The sequence below is a fragment of the Rhamphochromis sp. 'chilingali' genome (genome assembly GCF_963969265.1).
Source record: "Rhamphochromis sp. 'chilingali' genome assembly, chromosome: 18".
Classification (NCBI taxonomy): domain Eukaryota; kingdom Metazoa; phylum Chordata; class Actinopteri; order Cichliformes; family Cichlidae; genus Rhamphochromis; species Rhamphochromis sp. 'chilingali'.
This window is the reverse complement of record NC_137945.1, coordinates 7,248,808-7,271,614: the sequence shown is the minus strand read 5'-3', so window position 1 is coordinate 7,271,614 and position 22,807 is coordinate 7,248,808. Positions and strand designations below refer to the sequence as shown.

The window sequence follows — 22,807 nt, the reverse complement described above, 5'->3', positions numbered from 1 at the left end:
AAACGGAAGCTGTGCAGGTCTGAGATCAGCAGCTTTGTGAAACACCAAACTGAGGTCCTTTTAATGCTGATATTAGATTAGATTAGATAGAACTTTATTAATCCCTCGGGTGGGTTCCTCTGGGAAATTCGATTTCCAAAAAAGCACAGCACCGACAGAAGTTACAGAGTTACAGAATATTTTATTTATATATATATATATATATATATATATATATTTATTAAAAAATACACACACACACACACACACACACACATATATATATATATATATATATATTAAAAAATACACACACACACACACACACACACACATATATATATATATATATATATAAATACAGAGACAATATAAATAAAATATACGAAGGGAATAAATAGGAATAAAAATAAAAATACAAGTGAATTGCACATTTCAAGTATTGAGTCTATTGCACCGTTGACTATTTACAAAAGTATTGCACAAAAGGTATTGCACAGTGAGGTGAAGAGGCACTACAGCTTAGTTGTTCCCCCCTCCTTTGTCCTCCTGTTTCCCCTCCCTCTCCTCTCCAGGGAGGAGTTAAACAGTCTGATGGCGTGTGGGACAAAGGAGTTTTTAAGTCTGTTAGTTCTTGTCTTTGGGAGAAGCAACCTGTCACTGAACAGACTCTTCTGGTTGTTAATGGCCGTGTGCAGAGGATGTCTGGCATTGTCCATAATGTCCATCAGTTTCTTTAATGTCCTTTTCTCTGCCACTGTCACCAGAGTGTCCAGCTATATAGTGACACAGTTACATGAGTGATTAATCCTTTTGTTTTTTTTGTCTTTAACTTTATCAATAAAACAGCTGCAGCTTTCACTACAGCACGTGTGGTACTTTAACCTTTGTACTGTTTTCATCAGTTCATTTTGCAGTTAACATGTGAACATGTTGGATGATCGGTCTGCTGTCACTGGGTGGTGCTGAGGTCTGAATCTGAGGGCAGCTCCTATAATCACAAAGACAACAGAACCATCAAACTCAGATATAAATTTTATCCCTCAATATTGAAATACAGCTGATTCTTCTGTCCTCACACACTCAGGATCTGAAGTTCTTCTCTTACATTTTTTTCAGTATTACAGTACACTACAGTACTTTAATCCATAGTTCCTGATTAATGAGGAGTTACTGAAGTACAAGCTTTTAAAAAAAAGTTACTGTCTTTACAGATGTGGCAAGAGACTGAAAACATGCTGTTGTTTGCACATATTTAATATTCAGCTCTGCACAGGAGCTGAAGCAGGATGCAGCCTGTTGCTTTTTTTTTTTTTTTTTTATATTCTTTATTTCTACAATATTACCTCATAAAGATGATTACAGGCATTAATTAACACAGTTTACAAGAGAAAAACGAAACAAAACGAGAAGAAAGAAAGACAGATCTATCTATCAGCCTGTTGCTTTTACAGTATAATACTTGTAATAAAAGTACAGTAACAGTAATTAGTGACTGAGCAGCCCGGAGCGTTTCTCTTGATTTCTTTAGTCGGTGTAAATTCATTCACCTGCACAGATTAGCTAAACGAACCCTGACAGCCGAGTGCTCATTTTAGCTAGCTAGGTCTCAGGACCGAGCTAAGGACGGTAGTTACGGATTAGCTTACAAACACGTTTAACTTACCGAAAAAGTGCAGAGGGGCCTCGGGTCCTTCTGTCGGGTAGTCCAGTTTACTGAAGAACGCCTCAGGCTGTCAGGTTAAAACACCCGGTCGTGTTTTCGTAGCGTAAACGCTGGGCGTCCTCTCAGAGCCTACGCTCTATCTGCTATTCGCGAACAGAGATACGCAAGTTTCTCCGTGACTGCAGCTGTCAGTCAAAGCTCTTATGATGACGTTTCACCCCAATTTAACATCACCGCGGTAGGAATTAGAATCAAACTTATGGGAAAAGAGACCCCTTGAACATCAATCAGCGTGATGAGAACTATTGAAAACAAAAGAAAGAATCTTTGGAAAAAAATTATCTAAGGAGAATTAATTTATTTTAGTCTGACCCCTGTCCCATCCGCTAACATGGAGGAGGCGGGGTTTATGACCTATACTGCAGCCAGACACCAGGGAGCGATAGAGACGCTTTGGCTTCATTTTTGGGGAGCTGTCGCGTCGTCCATGTTTTCTACAGTCAATGCTTGATCCCCTGCTCATGAATCAAAAAGACTCAGATTTTCACGTGCTGATTGGAAAACTGTTGCATAAAATGTATGCTCAAGGGTTAAATGAAAGGCAGTTGAGTGGAAGGACAGATATTTGTGTGAGGAGACAAGTTAAAAGTCAAGGAATGTCAAAAACCTATATGGAGGGTCTTTTATAAACCCTTGCTGAATAAGAGGTCAGGTAACCCATATGGAAAAGAAATAGTAAAAACTTATATGTGATTACTCATGAAAGTGGCCACTTTCATGAGTAAATCATATAAGGCTTACATGATTTGCTCATGAAAGTGGCCACTTTCTCATTACTTTCATACATTGTTTTAGTAAGTATCCAAAACATACAAGTTTCATTATATAATTTTTCAAGGGATCTTATATCTGTTTTCACTCTTATATGCTTTTCATACAAGTTTCACACAAGACAGATACAAACTTTATAAGATTTATATATATCTTTTCCATATGGGAATGTACAATGGAGGAATTTGCATAGGGGCATTGCTGTTAATAGTTTTGTGCCCAAGGTTAAAAAAGATGCAAGTGAATGATGTCCCTTTTATCCAGAGATATAATTTTTTTTAATGTTTCTTGAATGTAAATGGCTTGAACCACTGTGTATTATGTTAAAACATGTCTTTGAAAAGTGTGGAGTGGCTTAGTGTCCATTGGCATTTTTGTTTGGTGCCAGTTATACCCCCCCACACACACACACACAAAATAAATAAATAAATAAAATTATTGCACTGATTTAGGTTTAAGGGGTCACTTCTATCATATGTTTTTTTTATAATTTAACATGATTCTGCAAAATTGGGGTGTAACATGTTGACTCAAATCTTTGATAGACAGTTGCAGTTGCAGCGAAATTTGTGTATCTGATTGCAGCTAGAGTAGGGACACTGGGAGGAGATCCAGTGTGTACTTTCCATAGGTAAGGTGGGAAGTCCTTAGCTTTCAGGGGAGAAAGCTGGTGTATTTTCCTTTTAGAAATCATTACTTATTTCCAGAGGGTCACCAAGTTTTCCCTAAATCCAGTTTCTGGAACAGGGTTCACAATGTAGAAATGACCCTGATTTAACATCAACTGTTGCCATGTTGCCATGCCTCTGTTTTTCTGTATAAGCATATTTCAGCTTTTAATAAAGGTCAGTGATTGCAGGTTATTTTGGTTTTAACCTTGTTTGTCTGCAGAGTATGCCCTGTGTATGCAATTACCGGTTCAATCCAAACACCCAGCTTGTTTTTAAGGGTAATTAGTCTCAGTGCTGTTAAATAATATATTGATGGACTGTGTTGATGCAGCATGTTCTCACACATTTTTTTGGGTCTACAATGATGAACTGTCCCTAAAAATGAAAATAAACAGTTTTTGTTTCGAGTTTGGTAACTTGACACCTTTTTATAAAACAAAGATCTGAAACCATTCCAGTTTTAGCACTTCGCTGCTTTAAATGACATTCGTCCATGTAGACCTATTTGCAAATCTGAGTGTCTTTGAAAACCCCACCTGGTGAAGTAAACACTGAATCAGTGGCATTTATTAGCATACAAATTACCACCTGTGAATCTGTTCAGGTTGGAATTCCCAAATGTTTAGTCCCAACAATACGACTGCATTGATTCAAACAACTTACATTTAATCTTGCTAAAAAGAAACGTTTGCATTCGTTTCACATACATGCAAAACCAAAAAGGATAAACACACAGTAATGGCAGCAATCATTTATCTTGAAGAATTGTTCTTTCAAATGAAACATGAAAATAAATAAATAAAAAGGTTAATGTTAATTGTTTTGTGGTTAAAAACTGGTTCTGAAGCACATTAGTCATGAATTCCATAAAGTCATCTAAATGTGTGTGAGGTCCATTACTTACCTCTTGATTTACGGCTGTTTTGTTTTCTGATTATTTCTAGATTTCACTGATACTGTTTCATTCATATTCAGGTCCTCGCCGAGCTTTTGCAGCACAGATCTGAGACATTGCCACAAAGTTACAAATAAAGGACTCAAAAATATTTCAACCACGGATATTGCTCTTATTTGTGTTTTTGTGTTTCTGAATTATTCATTGATTTTATACCTGTATAAATCCAGATATTTGTAAAATAAAATTGGTGTTGGATTGGGTTGAATTTGCATAGAATAAAAAACACTTAATATTAACCTATGGTTACGTTTGCATGCCCTTGATACACTGAATCATACATGAAAAATCAGGTTCACATGTGTTGACATCTGAATGTACCTGTACCCACTGAGTAATTTTCTTGTTTAGAGGTCAAAAAGATGACTAAATGTTACAAAACCATCAGTGCTTAAATTGATCTTGTTTGAAAAGCTCAACAGAAAAATGTCTATTTTTCTTTTTAATATGACTTGCGTTTATAGTATTAAAAATAAACAAACATGCATATCTATGCACATCCACTGGCCACTTTGGTAGGTGCAGCTTTTGATCTGAAATATTTAATCAGCCACGTGGCATTAATGCATGTAAGCATGTAGACATGGTCAAGACAACCTACTGAATTCCAAAACAAGCATCAGAACTGGGAGGAGAGGTGATTTAAGTTAAGCTGTTAGTGCCACATGAACTGGAGCAAATATTTCAGAAACCACTGATCGACAGAGATTTTCTCACATAAAAAGTAGGCCCTCAAAAAAGAAAATATGACGTTTGTTGGTAGAGTGCTTCAAGCTGAATTCAAAAGTAACACAAACCACTACTTGTTAGATCCAAGGAATGCAGAAGAGCACCTCTGAACACACGTCATCTTAAATCTTGAAGCAGATGAACTACAGCAGCAGAAGACCACACTGGTTTCCACTCGCTACAGTGAAGAACAGGAAAGCGAGGCTACAGTTCATGTGGACTACCCAAACTGGACAACAGAAGAGTGCTAAATGTTGCCTGGTCTTGTGAGTCTTGAGTTCTGCTGCCACATTTGGATGGTGGTGTCAAAATTTGGCCTAAACAACATGAAAGAATGGATCTATCCTGCCCTGTATCAACAGTTCAGATTGCTGCTGATAGTTTTGGAGATATTGTCTTGGCACAGCTTGGTAAATGGACTTCTTATATACCTTATACACCTTATATATCTTATACACCCTTTTACTCTCCCAGAGCACTCAAAGCACTTTATAGAAAATGCCTCATTCGCCCATTCACACTTTTTTCTATGCTTTCGTGCTTTTTATCTAACGTTGACACGCATTCATACTCTGATGGATGCATCAGAAAGCAACTTGGGGTTAGTATCTTGCCCAAGGGTATTTAGCCTGCAGACTGGAGCAGCCAGGGATCAAACCTTTTAAACATTATATGGCCCGCTCTCTCTCCTGAACTATAACAGTTTGGGTACCAACTGGGCATTGTTTAAAAACCACAGCCTACCAGAGTATAGTTGTTAATCAGCCTGTTCCTTTTTGACAACAACATACTGTCTAGAGACGGGTTTCTGTATGTTGAAAGCAAAAGAACCAGGGTCATGCAGTTTAACCGAATCAATATCTCTCCTTCTCTTGGGATAATAAATGTATTGGTTGGGTGATGCACTCAATACTAATATGAATGGAGTTGGCTCAATAGAAGCAAAATCAATTGGTCCCTCAAATCAATACTTATCTTGATTTGGAAGAATGCACGTATAGTCAAAAATCCTGGGAATGTGATTGGGTTTATTCTTATTCAAGATAATTTATGAAAAGGAAAGTGGCAGATTACATAACACAACTTTTCTGAGACTAATCACAAATACCTCAGTATATTCTCTATTCTACAAATCCTTAAAGTTCTCCTTGTATCTGTGTGCTCAGAAAGTGAAATGAAAGGAAATTTTCTCATTTTGAATTTATATAGTCAAGACACCTCGCTTTCTCCAGCATTATTTTAAATAATGATCTCAGACTTCATTTTAATCTCAAGATCTATCTCAACAGTGCGCTTATGTTTGATTAATAAACCACTCTGACCATAAGAAAAACTTATTTGAGCAGCAAATAACTCATTCACTAGTGATATAAATATTAAACAAGCTTAAATTCAAAACATCTGCCTTGTGATTTCTTCCCAAATATACTATTAAAGATTGAGTGAAGAATAGCCAGGCACCACTAGTGTTACTTTCATGATGCTAAGATTAAAGCAATTGCAGAGCAGACTGAAGCAAGACCAACACTATTTTAGGTATTTATAGACTAAATAGCAGGCCTACAAAGTCAAACATGCATCATGGGATTGTGCCGTCCCTGAAGAATGAGGTGAGCAAGAAAGATAAAAGTTCAGTTTCAAAATTAAATCCCAAGCTACAATATAACTCCTTCATAATGGGCAGCAAAATCTAATAATTTGTTTAGACTTTGCGTGGATACGTAGCTGTTTCCATGCCAAAGAAACTACAGTTTGTATTGATTGTAAGTTAGTTTTTTCAATTAGATGTCAGATGTAAATACAAAGACCAAGGGATGGGATATTAATAGTGCAATCCTGTCAGTGTAAGCAAGGAAGGCAGTGCTTGCCCAGTGAACTCTGACAACTGACATCAAAATCAAAGTGCAAGCATTCTCTCACCTTTTATCGATTTGTGATGTCACCATTTGGTCTGTGGACCACTGTTTTAAAGGATGGAGTTAAGCTTTTTTCCAGTCATCATCTTCATTTTTTTCAAATTTGACATGATCATAATTGTATAAGGCAGTTAGTGATGATTAGTTAACAACCAACGCTACTCCTGAGCAGCGAGCTTGGTAAGCAATGTGTGACATTAGATTGGGATTCAAAAATAAAAAGAAAGAGACTGAAAACTAGATGAAGGTACCCAAGAAACTGAACAGCGAACTTCTTAGAACAGCAAAGACAAAACAGCACCCACCTGTCACTCAAACTGGCACACCTAAGAATAATTTAATGATTGAGTAAAAGAGCAAACATTTTTATTCACTTTCATGTCATTTATACTTCATATCTCAGCTCTCACAGTGGGCACCTGTTTTGTACTGTCAGTCAATCCCTCCAAACTTTAGCCTACCTCCTTGTTAAACCACAATAGCCTGTTTTTTCCCCTCCGTATCAAAATATGTCAAAATGTCTACACATCAAATACTAGAATTGAAGTATTAAAGGCACCTGACAGATTTTCATCTTGTCCAGCCTTGGCCAAAAGCGTTGTTGGCTGTCAAATCAGCCGTCTTAAATCGAAACAGACTAGACAGATAAAGGTTTGTTAGATTCGCCTCCTCTTTATGCATTCTTCTACACTCACAGTACAAAGCTGTGTTTTTACATATGTCTACTTTTATAGCATTTTCATCATCAAGGCAGTTTTGAGAGGTCATAGGAGCACCTATGTAGGACCTAGTTACATTTTCCTCCACACGTTTTAAATGGAGGAAAAGAACAAATGAAGCCACTCAGTTTTTTCTTATGTGTTGTTATGGCGACTCCCATCTATTAGCTCCCCACTCTCATTATCACACAGATGCACCAGGGGGATGAATAAATGCAGTTACGCAATATAAAATCATGACGATAAGATTTTAAATGAATACATACTGGATACACTGAGTAATCATCACATGATGCTTTTCTTTTTAACTGGAGAGTGTTTTGTACTTTCTGAGCTAATGTGGGTCCTTGTTTGGAAGGCTGATTACAGTCATAGAGGATGTTAATTTCACTGTCCACTCTTTTTTGTAATATTAAGAATTACATATCATTTTTTTCTATTTCTGTTGAACAATTACGGTTTTCATTTTCAAGGACGCCACACATTTTTAACACTTCAATTTAGTGCATTAATTGAGCTTAACAGAGGAAACCTGATGTGGAAATAAATTCCAGCATTATTTGCTGTGACTGGGGATGGCAAGAGGAGAGTCAACATGGACTAATTTGATGCAAGCAGCTCTGTGCACAAATCCCCCGGAGGCCTGGATGATAAGCACTGACAGAGCCACTAAGAGCCTGAGGCGAAGCAGTTCTAAAGGCCACACGGATGGAGAAAATGAAGGGGGTGGATGGGAATAAAAGAGTATTATCTACTTGTAATCAAATGTGAAGAATGGTTTAACAGTAAAAAAGAAATCTACACTGAAAATTCTGCCGTTATCTGCTGACTCACAGTATGGAGTGTGTACATGATGCATGGGAGGCAACCGGTGATGCTGTCTGGGTGAATTACTCTCTCAAGCATCGTAAAATACAACTGAAACCTGGACTCTGCTTCTCACTGCAGTCTACGGTTAACCAGAGAAATGGAGCATTACTCTAGGTTTGGTGAATTTTGAAAAGTTTCTTTAGAACACAATAGAATGCAAATTGATGAAAACACAGGGAATTTATGGATTAAATGACAACTGCTTAACTCCACAACTGTATTTATCACTGTAGGTGTGATCTCAACAGTAAGAAGGACTAGCATGCAGTCCAGGCAGGTAGGAGAATTTTAGGCTGATTGATTTAAAATCAAAGGCAAAGCAGATGCTTACAGGCAGATTGTTGGTGCAGGTAAAAGAACCCATCAGAAGGCTTTACAGGCTCAAACTGTAAAGGTTTTGTGTGCTCTCAGAATCAGCTTTCTGTGCCAACTTTCATTTGTTTGTCCTCAAAGACAAATCAGATGCTACTCATAAACTGAAACTTTGGTTTTAGCCACAGATTCTATGACAAATAGTGTCCTTGATTTTGTCTGTATCAGTTAAACTGTCTCTCCCTTGAAATACTGGTTTTCCATCTAAAAAGCTGAAATGAGTATTTCACTCTCAAAATATGCACACCCCATTGTTTCTATTGTTATTCAGCCATTTTTGAACACAGCACCTGAGTGTTCTCCCTGGTTCTTCTCTTGTATCCTGGCTGTGACACTTCGATGGCAAATGTCCAAAGCTATGTCTACATAGAAAGCAAAGGGTGAGTACTACATTAGCATACCAGCAGCAGCAAAAGCAACAGTCCCCGGTGAGTCTACACAGGAAGCATTCAAGCACACAATAACTATAATTACACGGCTACAAAACAAGAAACTAGCATTAACAGTTTGTGGTGGGAAACTCATTCAAGGTGCAAGGCTAATGGAAAATTGCCACATGCTGAAAATGTCAGAGATTCTGTATAAAATCTAAATGTTTACATGTGAGATAATAAAAAATTATCTATTCTGAGGTCAGATTTATAGTTGTCTATATATTTAGCATTCTGTTATTACTTGGATTATATTTGTTTGCCTGTTTTTCTTTCAGACATATGCACAGGTCGTCTAAAATGTCCACCAAAAAGAAATGGGAGAAGCATAAATCACAGGAGACTGTGGTTTTTGTCACATTGGAGAAGATTGCATCTTGCACTTTGCTTTGCTCTGTTTGGATAGTTTAGGGAAAGATTGCAGTTCAGGTTAAAGCATTGGTTTGTAAAGTTTCCACTTGTCAGTATGGCAGTGTTTTTGTTGGTGATGGCCAGGAAGAGGTAGATGGGCATTTCTGGTTCGACTGCTGAGGGAATAGGAAAAAACCCATAAAGCAATATAAACATCGACTAATAGTCAATTTGTGTGCCTTCATAGAGCATTGTGAAGGCTTACCTGTTACACCTGCCTTAGGAAAATGATCTCAAACATAGGCTGTGTACATATTTGTGGTGCCATGGGAATGAGAACAGACTGGAACATCAAGCCCAGTGGCGTGTCTAGAAAAGTTTTGATGGGGGGGCCAGGTAGGGGTACAGATTTGGAGAAGGGTGGCAGATGTAATTGGCAGATAATGTTAAAAATAAATCTACCAACCATTAACCATAATTCAATAACCCTATAAACCTAATGACTGAATGCGCTTTTAACTCTGATTAGAATGAGGTTTTAACCACTACAGTGCAAAGTTTTTAGATACTGCGTTGATAAAGTACAAGAGATACAATCAGTGCTTTGTCAGTGTTTACTCAGCATTCAAGGACAGCAATATTTGCATAGTATTTTTACTGACATATAGTGCACATATGTTTTGGACAAAAACATTTTTGAATATTAAAATACGAACATTTTTAGCCGATGCAAATGCAAATCTTTATCTGCCCACTAAAAAAAGAAGATAATCTTCTCACAAACTGGTGTTTGATTTTGAAGCAGGAAAAAAGTGGGGAAACAAATGAAAAGACTAACATTTGAATGAAACCTGAAAGCAATGATGATGAAATACAGTCAGCTGGCATGGGGACACTGCCAGTATTGACCTGCAGGGCTGGACTGGGACAAAAAAATCGGGCATTTTGACTACAGACCGGCCCACCAGGTATTAAAGCCATAAAGCCTTTGAATGAAAACAGACGCTGTTGTGACAGTGATGTACACTGTCTTGTTGGTATATGTATGATTTCTATACATTTTACGTCAGATAAAAACTTTGTTCGCAAGATTCAGATAATTATTTAATAAAAGCTAGATATTTTAAATGAGAATAAGAAAGAAAAGTATTTCTTTGTGCCCCCCTCTCCCTGTTAATGCCCTACCTGGCCCACTGGCATAACTTTGCTAGACCCGCCCCTGCACAGTTACCAGCTGTCAGCTACTTAGAAAAGGATCCTGGTGTTATTTGTCTCTCAGAACCTGTTTCTCCATCACCTGTTCAGCTCTGATGATTCAGTAAGGACATCTCCTGGTTTCATCTTCATGTTTCCCTCTCACCACATATCCAAACCGATATCATGACCAGCAGCTTTTACAGCTGTGGCTCCAGCAAACATCAGCTGATACTAGAAATTAATATTAAATAAATTCTAGTATCAGCTGATCAAGCTTAAACATGCTGCTGTTGTTTAGCGCGACATCCGCTGGTTTCCTCTTTCTGGCGCAAAGTGGGTGATAAATAAACAAGAGAGAAAAGCTGATCAGCTGATCATTGATCAGTTTCATGATTGAAGTAGAAACAGGAGAGGGAGGGGGGAGAATGAGAGAAGAAGAGGCAGCTGCAGCGTAAAGACACAGAATAACTCCAGCTTTGTGTCTTTTTTCATTATAGCGAAAGTTCGGGACAAACTGCGTCTCTTCTCAGCTCAATACCAAACACGTAATATTTTCTCTGAATGAGGGACCATTCCATTTTTAAGGAGCCGTTGGCAACTCTACTAACTAAACTTATGAATAAAATAAAGTTCACTATCAGTAACATCAAAGCACCCACCCAGCTGTATAGAAACTCCGTCATGCTAGCTAGTACGCAGTACGAATTACTGTAACTGACTGTAAAAAGTCAGCACAATGAAAATAAACTATCCCTAAACTTGGTTTATATCTGACCCAGATAGACTGCAGGTCATAGCTTCTTACCTGAAGTTCAGTTCACCTGACACTCAGACCGGCGGCCGCTTCGGGTCTCTCCTCCTGCTTCCCCTTTCCTCATCTACCTGCTGGCCTCTGTGGAAGCTCCGCCATAGCCACCACCAAACAACTGAGTTATTTTTACAGCATCTGGACAATCCACCACCTCTCATTGTTCATGCCGTTACTACAAAAAAAAAAAAAAGTCATTAGCCCACCGGTATGCCCGATGGCCAGTCCAGCTATGTTAACCTGCAACCAGATCTGCAGCTCCATACAGCAATGTTACGACTTATTATATCTTATAACTCATAACTCTTATGCTAGCTCCCCCCAGTAGCCTACTGTCTGAAATATTCGAGGGTTGCAATAATTCTTTAAGAGTTATTTTTTCCTTGGTATTTTAATTTCACCGAAGTTTACTAAACTCAACAAACTTAATATTACTTACAGGGACATTTATTCTCTCCTCATTTTCTTTCGCTGAAAATTTGTTTTCTGCCGTGCTCTCCTACCTTTGCTAACGTCATGCTCATAGTGCAGAACCCGATGCTGCATTCATGTACACTCGGATATCTGAGCTTCACTGTGAAAACATAATCGTACATTTCATATTTCATTGAGTTTTAGCTTCGGGGTAGCACCCCCCCCCAACCCGCTGGACACGCCACTGATCAAGCCAAAAATATACAGCATTGGAAGCAACAATTACTTGCATACAAATATTACAGCATTTTCTGAAGCAATATCTCAGAGGACAGTGCTGCTCTTTGCCCAACTTTAATGAGAAGTCTGTTCATTTTTCAGTCAGCCATCTGTTTTCTTCCTGTGTCACGAGCACTAAAGTCTTTCAGGGCCAAATGCACGGATGGAAAATTTTGTCTTGTTGCGCAACATGGAATAAATCAACCACTTAACAATTTAAGTAAAAATCCTTCCTGTCTTTGCTGAAAGTTCCAATGCACAAAGCCTGAGGATACACATCATGTAAACTATTTTAAGACACCAAAATACAATAACGGCTTCTTATTTTATTTAATAAGAATATGTATTAAAAAATCATTTTTTCCCTGTTTTTGTTTTATTTTTCTTTGAGTTTTTTTTTTTTATTAAAGCAGCACTGAAAGACAAAGTGCAAAGTATATTTTTTAGTAAAAGGAAAGCAGAAACATTTTGCTCATCCAGAACAAAACAAAGGTAATGCCAATCTAGCCTCAAACGACTTTGTAAAAACAAGTGTTCTTCGTAAAATTGTAAGAACAGGTGTCCTTAATCTCAAGAGCTGCTTAAAGTAAAGCTGAATGGAGAAACATCTTTATGAAGGCTGTAAGCAAGTCATCAATGTGTGCTTTGTGTTGTGTTCTCATATCTGTCTGCACTTATCAGCTCTTCCTGCTGTTCTGTTTTTTTGCTTACCCATAAATCTGTAACATCAATCTAGTAATCTTCTTGCTGCTCTTTGTCTGTTCTGTTTAAAAGTTACTGTTATTCTGTCATTCAGAAGGGATGTTTCAATGATTTTTAAAATGGCAAGGGTTGGTGAGAGGTTTAGGATTGGAAATCAGAACTTCTGTTACAATGAAAAATGAAATAAAAGCTCTTGAAATGTGGTTAAAAACTCATTGGGCCATGCTGATTTAAATGTGCAGAGACCTTCAGCTTCCATAAAATTGTATTAAGAGACGTCACTGCCCCATAATTATATGGCCGATTCAAGATTTAATACTGAGTTAACTGAGCTAATATAATATAATCTGGTTACAACAGTAAATATGTTTAATTTTACTGAGTGGTAGAAATAAATCCCAATGTCTCACATATCCTTTGTTCAGAGTTTGCAAAGTAAATGAACTTGGCAATGGTAGACAGGAGACCAAACCACTATGAGATACATGAGGGGGTCATGAGTCTATCTAAACCCGCAATGCCAAATATAAGTCCCGGGGGCACAACAGGATTCCCGCTGGAAGGCTTTGGAAAACTTCCTTTTGAGAAGGACCTTCCCTATGACCACTCATGCTAAACCAATAAAATTAAGTAATATTTAACCAATTAAATGACAGAAAAGTACATGATTTTCAACATCTATAGAAATGTTGATTAAAAAAAAATAGAACAGTCTGCTCCTTAAGCATGAAGAAACCACAGGAGGAGGAGCGTCCCAAACAGAATCTAATTCTCTGTACTTCCAGTGACCTTTTAATAGTTATAGTTTGTTAGTCAGCTGCAGGCGGTGTAAACACTTCAGTTCCAATTACGCTGGGTCTTTTTGATAGTCAGCACCAATCTGAGCTCCTCATCTAACTCTAATATCTGATGATTATATTCATGAACTTGTTTTTTCAATTAGTACTCACTGCTTGTATCCACAGGTGAGGGCAGGAACAGTGATTAGTAAATCCTTTGGGCTTAGATGTCTTTTCACCTCAACAGACTGGTACACCATTGTTTTTAGCGCAGATGCTGCATCAATCTGTCTTTCAATCTGCTGCTCCACACATGAACATGACAAGATACTCAAACCTCCTCTTGGGACATTTCATTCCCAATCTGAAGCTGTCAATTTCCCTCCATTCTGGATGAGAAGTATGACCTCGGACTTGGAGGTTCTCGTTCCCACCCTGGAAACTTGTAAGTCACTCGCAAACCACTCTAGCTGAAGTTGGAAATCAGCACCATCCGGAAGACATTAACTGCAAAATGGCCAGTCCTTGAGTCCAATCCTCACGGGTAAAAAACGAAACACCAGTATGTGAGAGTGAAGAGGAGAGAGACGAGCTATTTTCTGCTACTTTATTCCAACTTCACGTAACAGCCTGTTGTGATTAATGAGTCACATGTGCTAACTCAAGTGCAATAAAGAAGTTATTAAAAGAAGATATTAATAGTAAAAGAGTAAAAGTAAAAGAGTGACATTTAAAGAGTACGAGAATTATGCTATGAATCTCAGTGCTGTTTTTATATCTGAATGTTGCTTAGACACACAAAATTGTAACACAAGACATAGAGAACTGTTTTGAAAATTTATGGGCTTTTTTGCATGTTTCTTTAACACGTGCTGTAAAAAAATCAACATCTCTGTGTGTCCGTGGTATTGGATTTGTGACGACAATGATCCATATGCATTACTTAACGTTGGGCTAGCACACCCACTGTAACCCCCCCCCCCCCCACACACACACAAAATCAATATTTGCCAGAATATGCTGAGGCTGGTGGTCTGGCATAAATGTAAAATAGAGGCAAATGATGCGTCACCCATATGTATGTATATGAATATATGTGTTCATATATTTATATCTACACATATACATATATACGGATATGTATATGGAATACCAATGTGTTTCTCAGAAGCATTAAACAGATTTATCCCCTCCCTGCATTTTCATCCCTTTAGCAACTTTTGGACGAATGATGTTTCCTTATCGGTGCTTCATAAAAACACAGAGAACAACCGTGATATCTTGCAGATTGAATATTTTCTTTGAAATAAATTAATCAGGCCCGTCCTAAACGTCTGTTAGGATTTAATTAAACCTAGAATGAAATCCATTTGTAACACTGATTCTCCCCAAGCAATATTCAGCAGCTGTTTGGAATATGGCCCAAGGCTGCAAACTGAATCACAGAAGAGTTGTTTTTCAGAGTTATAAAGGTTTTGTTTACCTCAGTTTAAATTATTCAAGATAATCGAGAAAACAACCCTGTGGGAACTTCTGTTGCACACCAACTTTGGCTTCTTGACTGTGCAACCTCTCTGCTTCTTGCAGAGACGACAGGTGTATGTGGGCCTGAAATAAATGCATTTGTAAATGTCTTTCCTCTTCACTTAAGTAGTTTTTTAATTTAAGTTAATGACCTCATCTTTGCGTAGAGGTTAAAGTCTGCACTGCAGAGAAATGCTGATAAACAGACTTGTGGCTGAGGTGGCATTATGATTTATTGAAGCTCCTCTGCAGCAGTGATTCACACAGTGGTCAAGCAAACACCTTCATTGGCACGCATGAATCAAATTCCAGGCGAAGCTTTGGCCAGAAAAATACAAGGCTGCTTTTACTTTTTTTTTCTTTTTTCATGTGCATATAAATCAGCTTCAAGTTTAAAAAGACACAAATACATAAGGCAATATTTAAAATAGCATTCACTTACATAGTAAATCTGTTTGTGAAATACTGTCACAGTTGTTCTTTTTTGTCACAGTGCAACATATTTAAGGCAGCAACAAGTTACACAACACATACATAAAAATACATTCAGTTTAGTCTGTTTCATTACATAAACATGATGAAAATAGTTTTTTATAGTCACATGTACATGCTGAAAGTGAGAGAACAACCCACATGTGCAAATTCACAGAAATATCTACACAAGCCACAAAGTCAAGGAGCTTTGATTTAAAATCAGCACATTTTATAAGTGGACTTTCATCGTTTCCACATTGAGGCTCTTTTTTTGGCTTTTTGCTCAGAGGAAATCATTAATAACAACAAGTTAAAGCAGCTTTCTACTCATTTGTGGTTGTTGCCCTGCATCAAATACAGGAACGCAATCATAACAAGAAATGCTATTATGCCTGAGAAATACACTGACCTTTTTATATATATTTTACAGCTGTGCCATCCAAAATTTTAGATGATCATCGACAAATTCTTGTGCGCAAGCATTAGAAAAAGGTTCTTGACATGAGAATCAGCAGGTGAACAAAGCACGGAGGTGTGGTATTTGTTGCTGGTATTCTTCTCATTTCCAGAACAATCTTGTTTGAGTGCTCTTATCCTCTATGAATGGCTCAGAAATTCTTGTGCAACACCTCATTTCTTCAAAATAGCTTTTTTGAAACAAGCTGTTTTAGCCTGTTTTCTATTTCAGCATTGATTGCTTTGCCACTTTAGCAAATTTGTAGTTTATAACTTGGAGAAAAACTCGTAAAACAGTCCAGATGTAGACACAGTTCCATGGAGTGCATGAGAAAGAAATGTACTGAGGGTTGAGGACTTTTATGCATATATATATATATATGCTTTCAATATGCACTGTATATGTTTTGAGGAGAATGGCACTCCCAAACCTGGAGGTAGTCTGTATATACTCTGTTAGATGTGCCATATATAATTAATTTACTGTGGCATTTATGTTCTATGCTGCCACAATACTTCAGTGTCATAATCCTGCACATACAAAGTTAATAACAACAAGCAATATGTTAGCTCTCTTGACCGCAAAAGGTAAATAGAAAATATTTTCCGAGTGAGAAAGAGAAGCAATCTGCAATTGCTGGTCACTTCAAACTTGAAATTGCACTTATGAATGGCATTCACTACAAAACAAATTAGCACTTGTCTGAAGAGCAATGTGCTATATTACAAGATGTTTGTAAACCTACCTCTTCAGCAACCTGAAACCAAAGATGGGTGCCCAAATAAATCATTTACCGGCAACATGTGAGATATCTTACTCTCAGAGTCCATGTTGGCCAGGTTTCGATTTAAATTGCAGGCTGTGGGTTCACAGCGGACCCTTTACAGGCAGCTCACACATACAGCAGAGCATGCGAGCAGCAGAAAATCTCTTTGAAGGTTTTTCTCATCTCTTGGCTGCGAAAAGCATAGATGATGGGGTCAATGACAGAGTTGCACATGATGAGGATGAGGTACATGTTGAAATGGGACATGAAGCAGGTGCAGTAGGGGTTCCTGGGGCAGCTGATCATAAGGATGAGGTGGAGGAAAAAGGGCGCCCAGCATACCACAAATACCCCAAGGAGAATGGTGAGGGTGATGGCCCCCTTCATGTTGGCACGCTGCTGGATGGGAGCGTTGCCCGGTAGGGCTGCGATCCGCTTCATGTGCAGGCGAGCCAACAGGAACATGTGGACATAGAGTGATGCCATGAGCACCAGCATGGTGAAGAACATGGTGATGAGGCAGATGAGTACAGTGGTGCTTTCCGAATAGATGATGAACAAGATGCCGGAAATGGTGCAGCACGTCCAGATGCTGCTGATGACCAGCATTGCACGACGCAGGGTGACAATGTTGTGGTATCGCAGGGCATAGAAGATGGTGATATAGCGGTCGATGGCGATTGCTAGCAAACTGCAGATGGATGCCAACAGAGAGCTACAGATCATAGAGTCAAACACATTGTCCATGCTTTTAATCAGTGTGACAGGAATGGTCAGGCTGCCTCCATTGATGAGTGCTATAACAATAGTCTCTGAGGCATTAGAGACACTGACGAGCATGTCAGCAACTGCAAGGCTACAGATGAAAAAGTACATAGGTGAATGAAGGTTCTTGTTTTTGATTATAGCAGCAACAACCAGGATGTTCTCCAGCAAACTGATGATGCCCAGAGTCAGGAAAACCTCAGTGGAAATAAGCAGCTGCTCATAACATCCAGAAGATGAGTCTTTGTTAAATGGCAAATTGCCTGAGGTTTGGCTTCTGTTGTGGTAGCCTTGGATCAGTCCATGGTATTCTGTGGCATTCATAATGGCTTCTTTTAAATTCCCTTCTCCTTGGGTTATTTCTCCGTTGTTAAGTGTCCAGCTATGTTGTCCGTTTTAAAGTCTCAGTGTGTGTGGCTTTGGATCATCCTCATTATCTGGAGGACAACGTCTGCGCCCCCGAAAAGAAGAAAAAAAAAGAGTAAAAAAAACTCTTAGCCAGTGCTCCTTCTTCCCTTTTCCACCCTTCTGGCGTTCCAAGAGACAATTTTCTTCAAAGATTTGCTGCAGTTATTGTTCTCAACAAAACACAGTCCCACAGCTCTCCTCTCATCTCTCCACTCTGGAGGGAAACAGTGTAGTGAGAAGTTAAAGTAAGAAGATGTAAGGCAGATAAGTGAAGCAGAAAGCAGCTACAAAAGCAAACGTGTGTGAGACTAATCAACAGTGAGCGGGAACATGAGAGGCAGAGTGCAGCAGCTCGCTGCACAACTGCAGGCAGATCTTCACTTTGCAAGCTACTGTGGTCTCACTCGCTCCTATTATATTGAACACACACACACATACACACCAACCCCTTACCCTCCTGGCTGCCTTCTGTCCTATCCGCTTGCTGATAAAGTGGGAGGAGGAGCAAAGTTTGGGCTGACGCATGAATGTAGATTTTAAAATGAATCAGACCCAATGCAACACATGAGAAGACTTTCACAGTGTTTTCGAATCTCAGGGGATGTTAAAACATTTCAGTGAAATCTAATTCAACAGTATCGGTTTTCATATAATAATGAAAACATTAAACACCATGAATTAATGGTGTTTAAAAAAAACATCGGACAGCAGCACCAGCCCAAGCCTCATAGTGCAGGAATATGAAGTGAGGCGCACACTGAGGGCGGTGAACCCCAGGAAGGCCGCCGGACCAGATGGGGTAACTGCAAGGGTCCTTAAAGAGTGTGCAGACCAGCTGGCTGGGGTCTTCACTAAGATCTTCAACACTTCACTGTCCCAGTCCTGCATCCCACCGTGCCTAAAGTCAGCCACAATTGTCCCACTGCCAAAGCGTACTAACATTAGCAGCCTCAACGATTACCGACCAGTTGCTCTAACACCTGTTATAATGAAGTGCTTCGAGAAACTGGTCCGACGTCACATCATGTTCTGCTTGCCACCCAACCTCGACCCGCTTCAGTTCGCATACAGAGCTAACAGATCAACTGAAGATGCCATTGCTGAGTAGAGGCATCAGGAAAGCTAAGGCTGCCTATAGGAGGAGGATTGAAGATCACTTTGCTGACAACGACCCCAGAAAAATGTGGCAGGGGATCAATCACATTACCGACTACAGAAGCAATAACCAGGCAACATCTAGGACTGATGCCTCACTGGCTGAGGATCTAAACCGTTTCTTCGCCCGCTTTGAGACGACCAAGCCCTCAGCTGCCACACCACTTCCACCCGCCCCCAGCACTGGCACACTAACACTTAGGGAGCACCAAGTGAGGTGTGTTCTAAGGTCAGTGAATCGCAGGTCCTGATGGAATACATGGAAAGGTTCTCAGAGCATGTGCTGACGAACTGACCGGAGTCTTCACTAAAATCTTCAACCTTTCCTTGTCATCAAACACCGTCCCGCCCTGCCTCAAAACCTCCACCATCATCCCCATCGCCAAGAAGACAGCTGTGGCCAGCCCAAATGACTACAGGCCTGTTGCACTTACGCCTGTAGTGATGAAGTGCTTTGAGAGACTGGTCTGTCAGCACATCAGGGCCGGTCTGCCTCCCACTCTGGACCCCCACCAATTTGCCTACAGGACAAATCGTTCCACCGAGGACGCTATCACCATAGCGCTCCACACTGTGCTGAGTCACCTGGAGCACCGAGGAAGCTATGTGAGAATGCTCTTTCTGGACTTCAGCTCAGCATTCAATCATATCATCCCGGAGATCCTGGTCCAGAAACTGTCTCACCTGGGACTCTCCACCCCCATCTGCCTCTGGATCAAGGACTTCCTGACAAATAGACCACAGTCTGTCAGACTCGGCCCCCACCGGTCCAGCACCATCACACTCAGCACCGGGTCTCCACAAGGATGTGTTTTGAGTCCCCTCCTGTTTACGCTCTACACATCCGACTGCTCCCCTACCCATCTCTCAAACACCATCATAAAGTTCGCGGATGACACCACAGTGGTTGGACTCATCTCAAGGGGGGATGAGTCGGACTACAGAGATGAGGTCAACAGACTGACTGAGTGGTGTTCAGTTAACAACCTCCAACTGAACACCACGAAAACTAAAGAACTTATCTTGGACTTCAGGAAGGGCAGAGCAGACCCGGCCCCACTTTACATTCACGGGAGCTGTGTGGAGAGGGTACACTCCATGAGGTTTCTGGGCGTGCAGATATCTGATGACCTCTCCTGGACGGCAAATACTACAGCGGTGGTTAAAAAGGCCCAGCAGCGTCTCCACTTTCTGAGAGTGCTCAGGAGGAACAACCTGGAGGAGAGGCTGCTGGTGACATTTTACAGAGCCACCATAGAGAGCATCCTAACGTACGGCATAACAACATGGTATGCAGGGTGCTCAGCTGCAGACAGGAAAGTACTGCAGAGGGTCATCAACACAGCCCAGAAGATCACTGGCTGCTCTCTGCCCAGCCTGGAGGTCACTGCAAACTCTCGGTACCTCAGCAGAGCTGGCAATATCATCAAGGACCACTCTCACCCCAGCAACCAACTGTTTGAACTATTACCGTCAGGCCGACGGTACAGGTCACATAAAACCAGGACAAACAGATTCAGGGATAGCTTCTTTCCCAGAGCTATCACCGTAGTAAATAAGCACAAAAACAATTGAACCTATTCCATACCGTCACTGTCATTATATTATGCTGCTATTCATACTGTCATTATATTAATGCTGCTATCCTGTATATATTGTACATACTATTGTTTGAGTACTTATGATTGTTTTTTTTGTACTTTTTATATTTTATATTTATATTTATTATTGAAACTTGCACCAAGGGAGTGGCACTCCAATTTCGTTGTACTCTGTACAATGACAATAAAGGCTATTCTATTCTATTCTACAACGCTCCACACCACCATCTCTCGCCATCATCGCCTCTGTCAGTGCGCCCCAGGGTGGCTGTGGTTACAATGTAGCTTGCCATCACCAGTGTGTGAATGTGTGTGTGAATGGGTGGATGACTGGATATGTAAAGCGCTTTGGGGTCCTTAGGGACTAGTAAAGCGCTATATAAATACAGGCCATTTACCATTTACCATCTCTCACCTGGAAGTGCAGGGCCGTTACGCCAGGCTGCTCTTTGTTGACTTTAGCTCTGCTTTCAATACGATACTCCCGGACAGACTAATCGTTAAACTGCTGGAGATTGGACTTCCTTCTACCACCTGCCGCTGGATCAGAGACTTCCTCTCAGACCGTGTACAGAGAGTTAGAGTGGTGCCTCATCTTTCCTCAGCCCTCAGCCTTAACACCGGCTCTCCACAAGGCTGTGTACTGAGTCCCCTACTGTACACTCTGTACACACATGACTGTGTTAGTTCCCACCCAGACAACGCAGTCATCAAGTTTGCAGATGATACCACCGTGGTGGGGCTCATCTCTGGGGGAGATGAGACGGCCTACAGAGCTGAAGTTCAGAGGCTGTCAGATTGGTGTGTCGATAACAACCTGGACCTCAATACCAACAAGACAAAAGAACTGGTAGTTGATTTCAGAAGGAGGAAGTCTGAGCTGCAGCCTGTCAGCATCAATGGGGAGTGTGTGGAAAGGGTCTCCAGTTTCAAGTTTCTGGGTGTGCACATAGACACAGACCTCCAATGGAGCTCTAACACCTCTGTGGTCTTAAAGAAGGCCCAACAGCGTCTCCACTTTCTGAGAATCCTCAGAAAAATGGACCCGAAGAAGGAGCTGCTGACCATCTTCTACTGCTGCTCCATTGAAAGTGTGCTGACATATTGCATCGGTGTGTGGTTCTCCAGCTGCACCACAGCACAGAGAAAGGCACTCCAGAGGGTCATCAATATGGCCCAAAAAATCATTGGACATCCTCTTCCCTCCCTGAAGGACCTGTACAGCACTTGCTGTCTCAAGAGGGCACGCAGCATCCTACGGGACTGCACACACCCAGGACACCGGGTGTTTAAGCTGCTGCCATCTGGCAGGAGGTTCAGGCTGCTGAGGTCCCGGACAAACAGACTCAAGGACAGCTTTTACAACAGGGCATTAGCCCTGATCAATGTAAATAGCTGACCTGACTGGCTACCTACCTGGACTTCTTTTGGGGGGGTTAACAACGGTAAAAACAGCAATAATAATAATATTTATATTTATAACAAGGTGCAATAATAACTAATGTGCAATAATAACAGTGTGCAATACAAATACACTTCTTCTTCTTTTTTATTACTAAGTTATTATACTGTGTTGTGTTGTTTGTGTTGCGTTGTGATGTATCGTGTTGTGTTACATGTAGTGCAGACGTAGGACAGTTTTCCAATTTCATTGTACTATTTTACTATGTATGACTGTGCAATGACAATAAAGAGTTATCTTATCTTATCAACTTTAGGTGGAAAGCATGCAATCTTTATTTATCTCGCACTTTTCACTGTCTCGGTTGTTAAAGAGTGGACTCAGGCGCGGAGCTCAGAAATAAAGACAGTGCATTTATTTACAGTGCAGCAAGGTGACAACAGTTCAAATGTGCAACAATGGTGATAGTGCGTCCTTCTGTGTAAGCCCGTGCGTGGTAGTGAGTGCCCGTCTCTCCTCCAAGTGCTTCCTTTGTGTCCGTGATTCCTACGTCAATCCCTGGGTAAACACACACACGACCGCAAAA

The 22,807-nt window shown here is 40.2% G+C and overlaps 1 protein-coding gene across 6 annotated transcripts in view; it reads right to left on the bottom strand.

Moving 5' to 3' along the window:
- mc4r (melanocortin 4 receptor) overlaps window positions 1-22,807 on the bottom strand; it is a 53,006-nt gene that overhangs the window by 12,637 nt on the left and 17,562 nt on the right. For 2 of the 6 annotated variants that reach the window (XM_080864387.1, XM_080864388.1), the window contains 2 exons: window positions 22,644-22,779; window positions 15,394-18,277 (listed from right to left, as the gene is read on the bottom strand). The exons of 1 other annotated variant lie outside the window; for it this stretch is intronic. In XM_080864387.1, coding sequence (XP_080720513.1) covers window positions 17,017-17,979 — 963 coding nt within the window. In that variant the 5' untranslated portion in view covers window positions 17,980-18,277; window positions 22,644-22,779 and the 3' untranslated portion in view covers window positions 15,394-17,016. Of the gene's footprint in view, window positions 1-15,393; window positions 18,278-22,643; window positions 22,780-22,807 lie in introns of those variants that run through there. 3 more of the 6 variants (XM_080864390.1, XM_080864391.1, XM_080864389.1) reach the window with 2 other exon arrangements.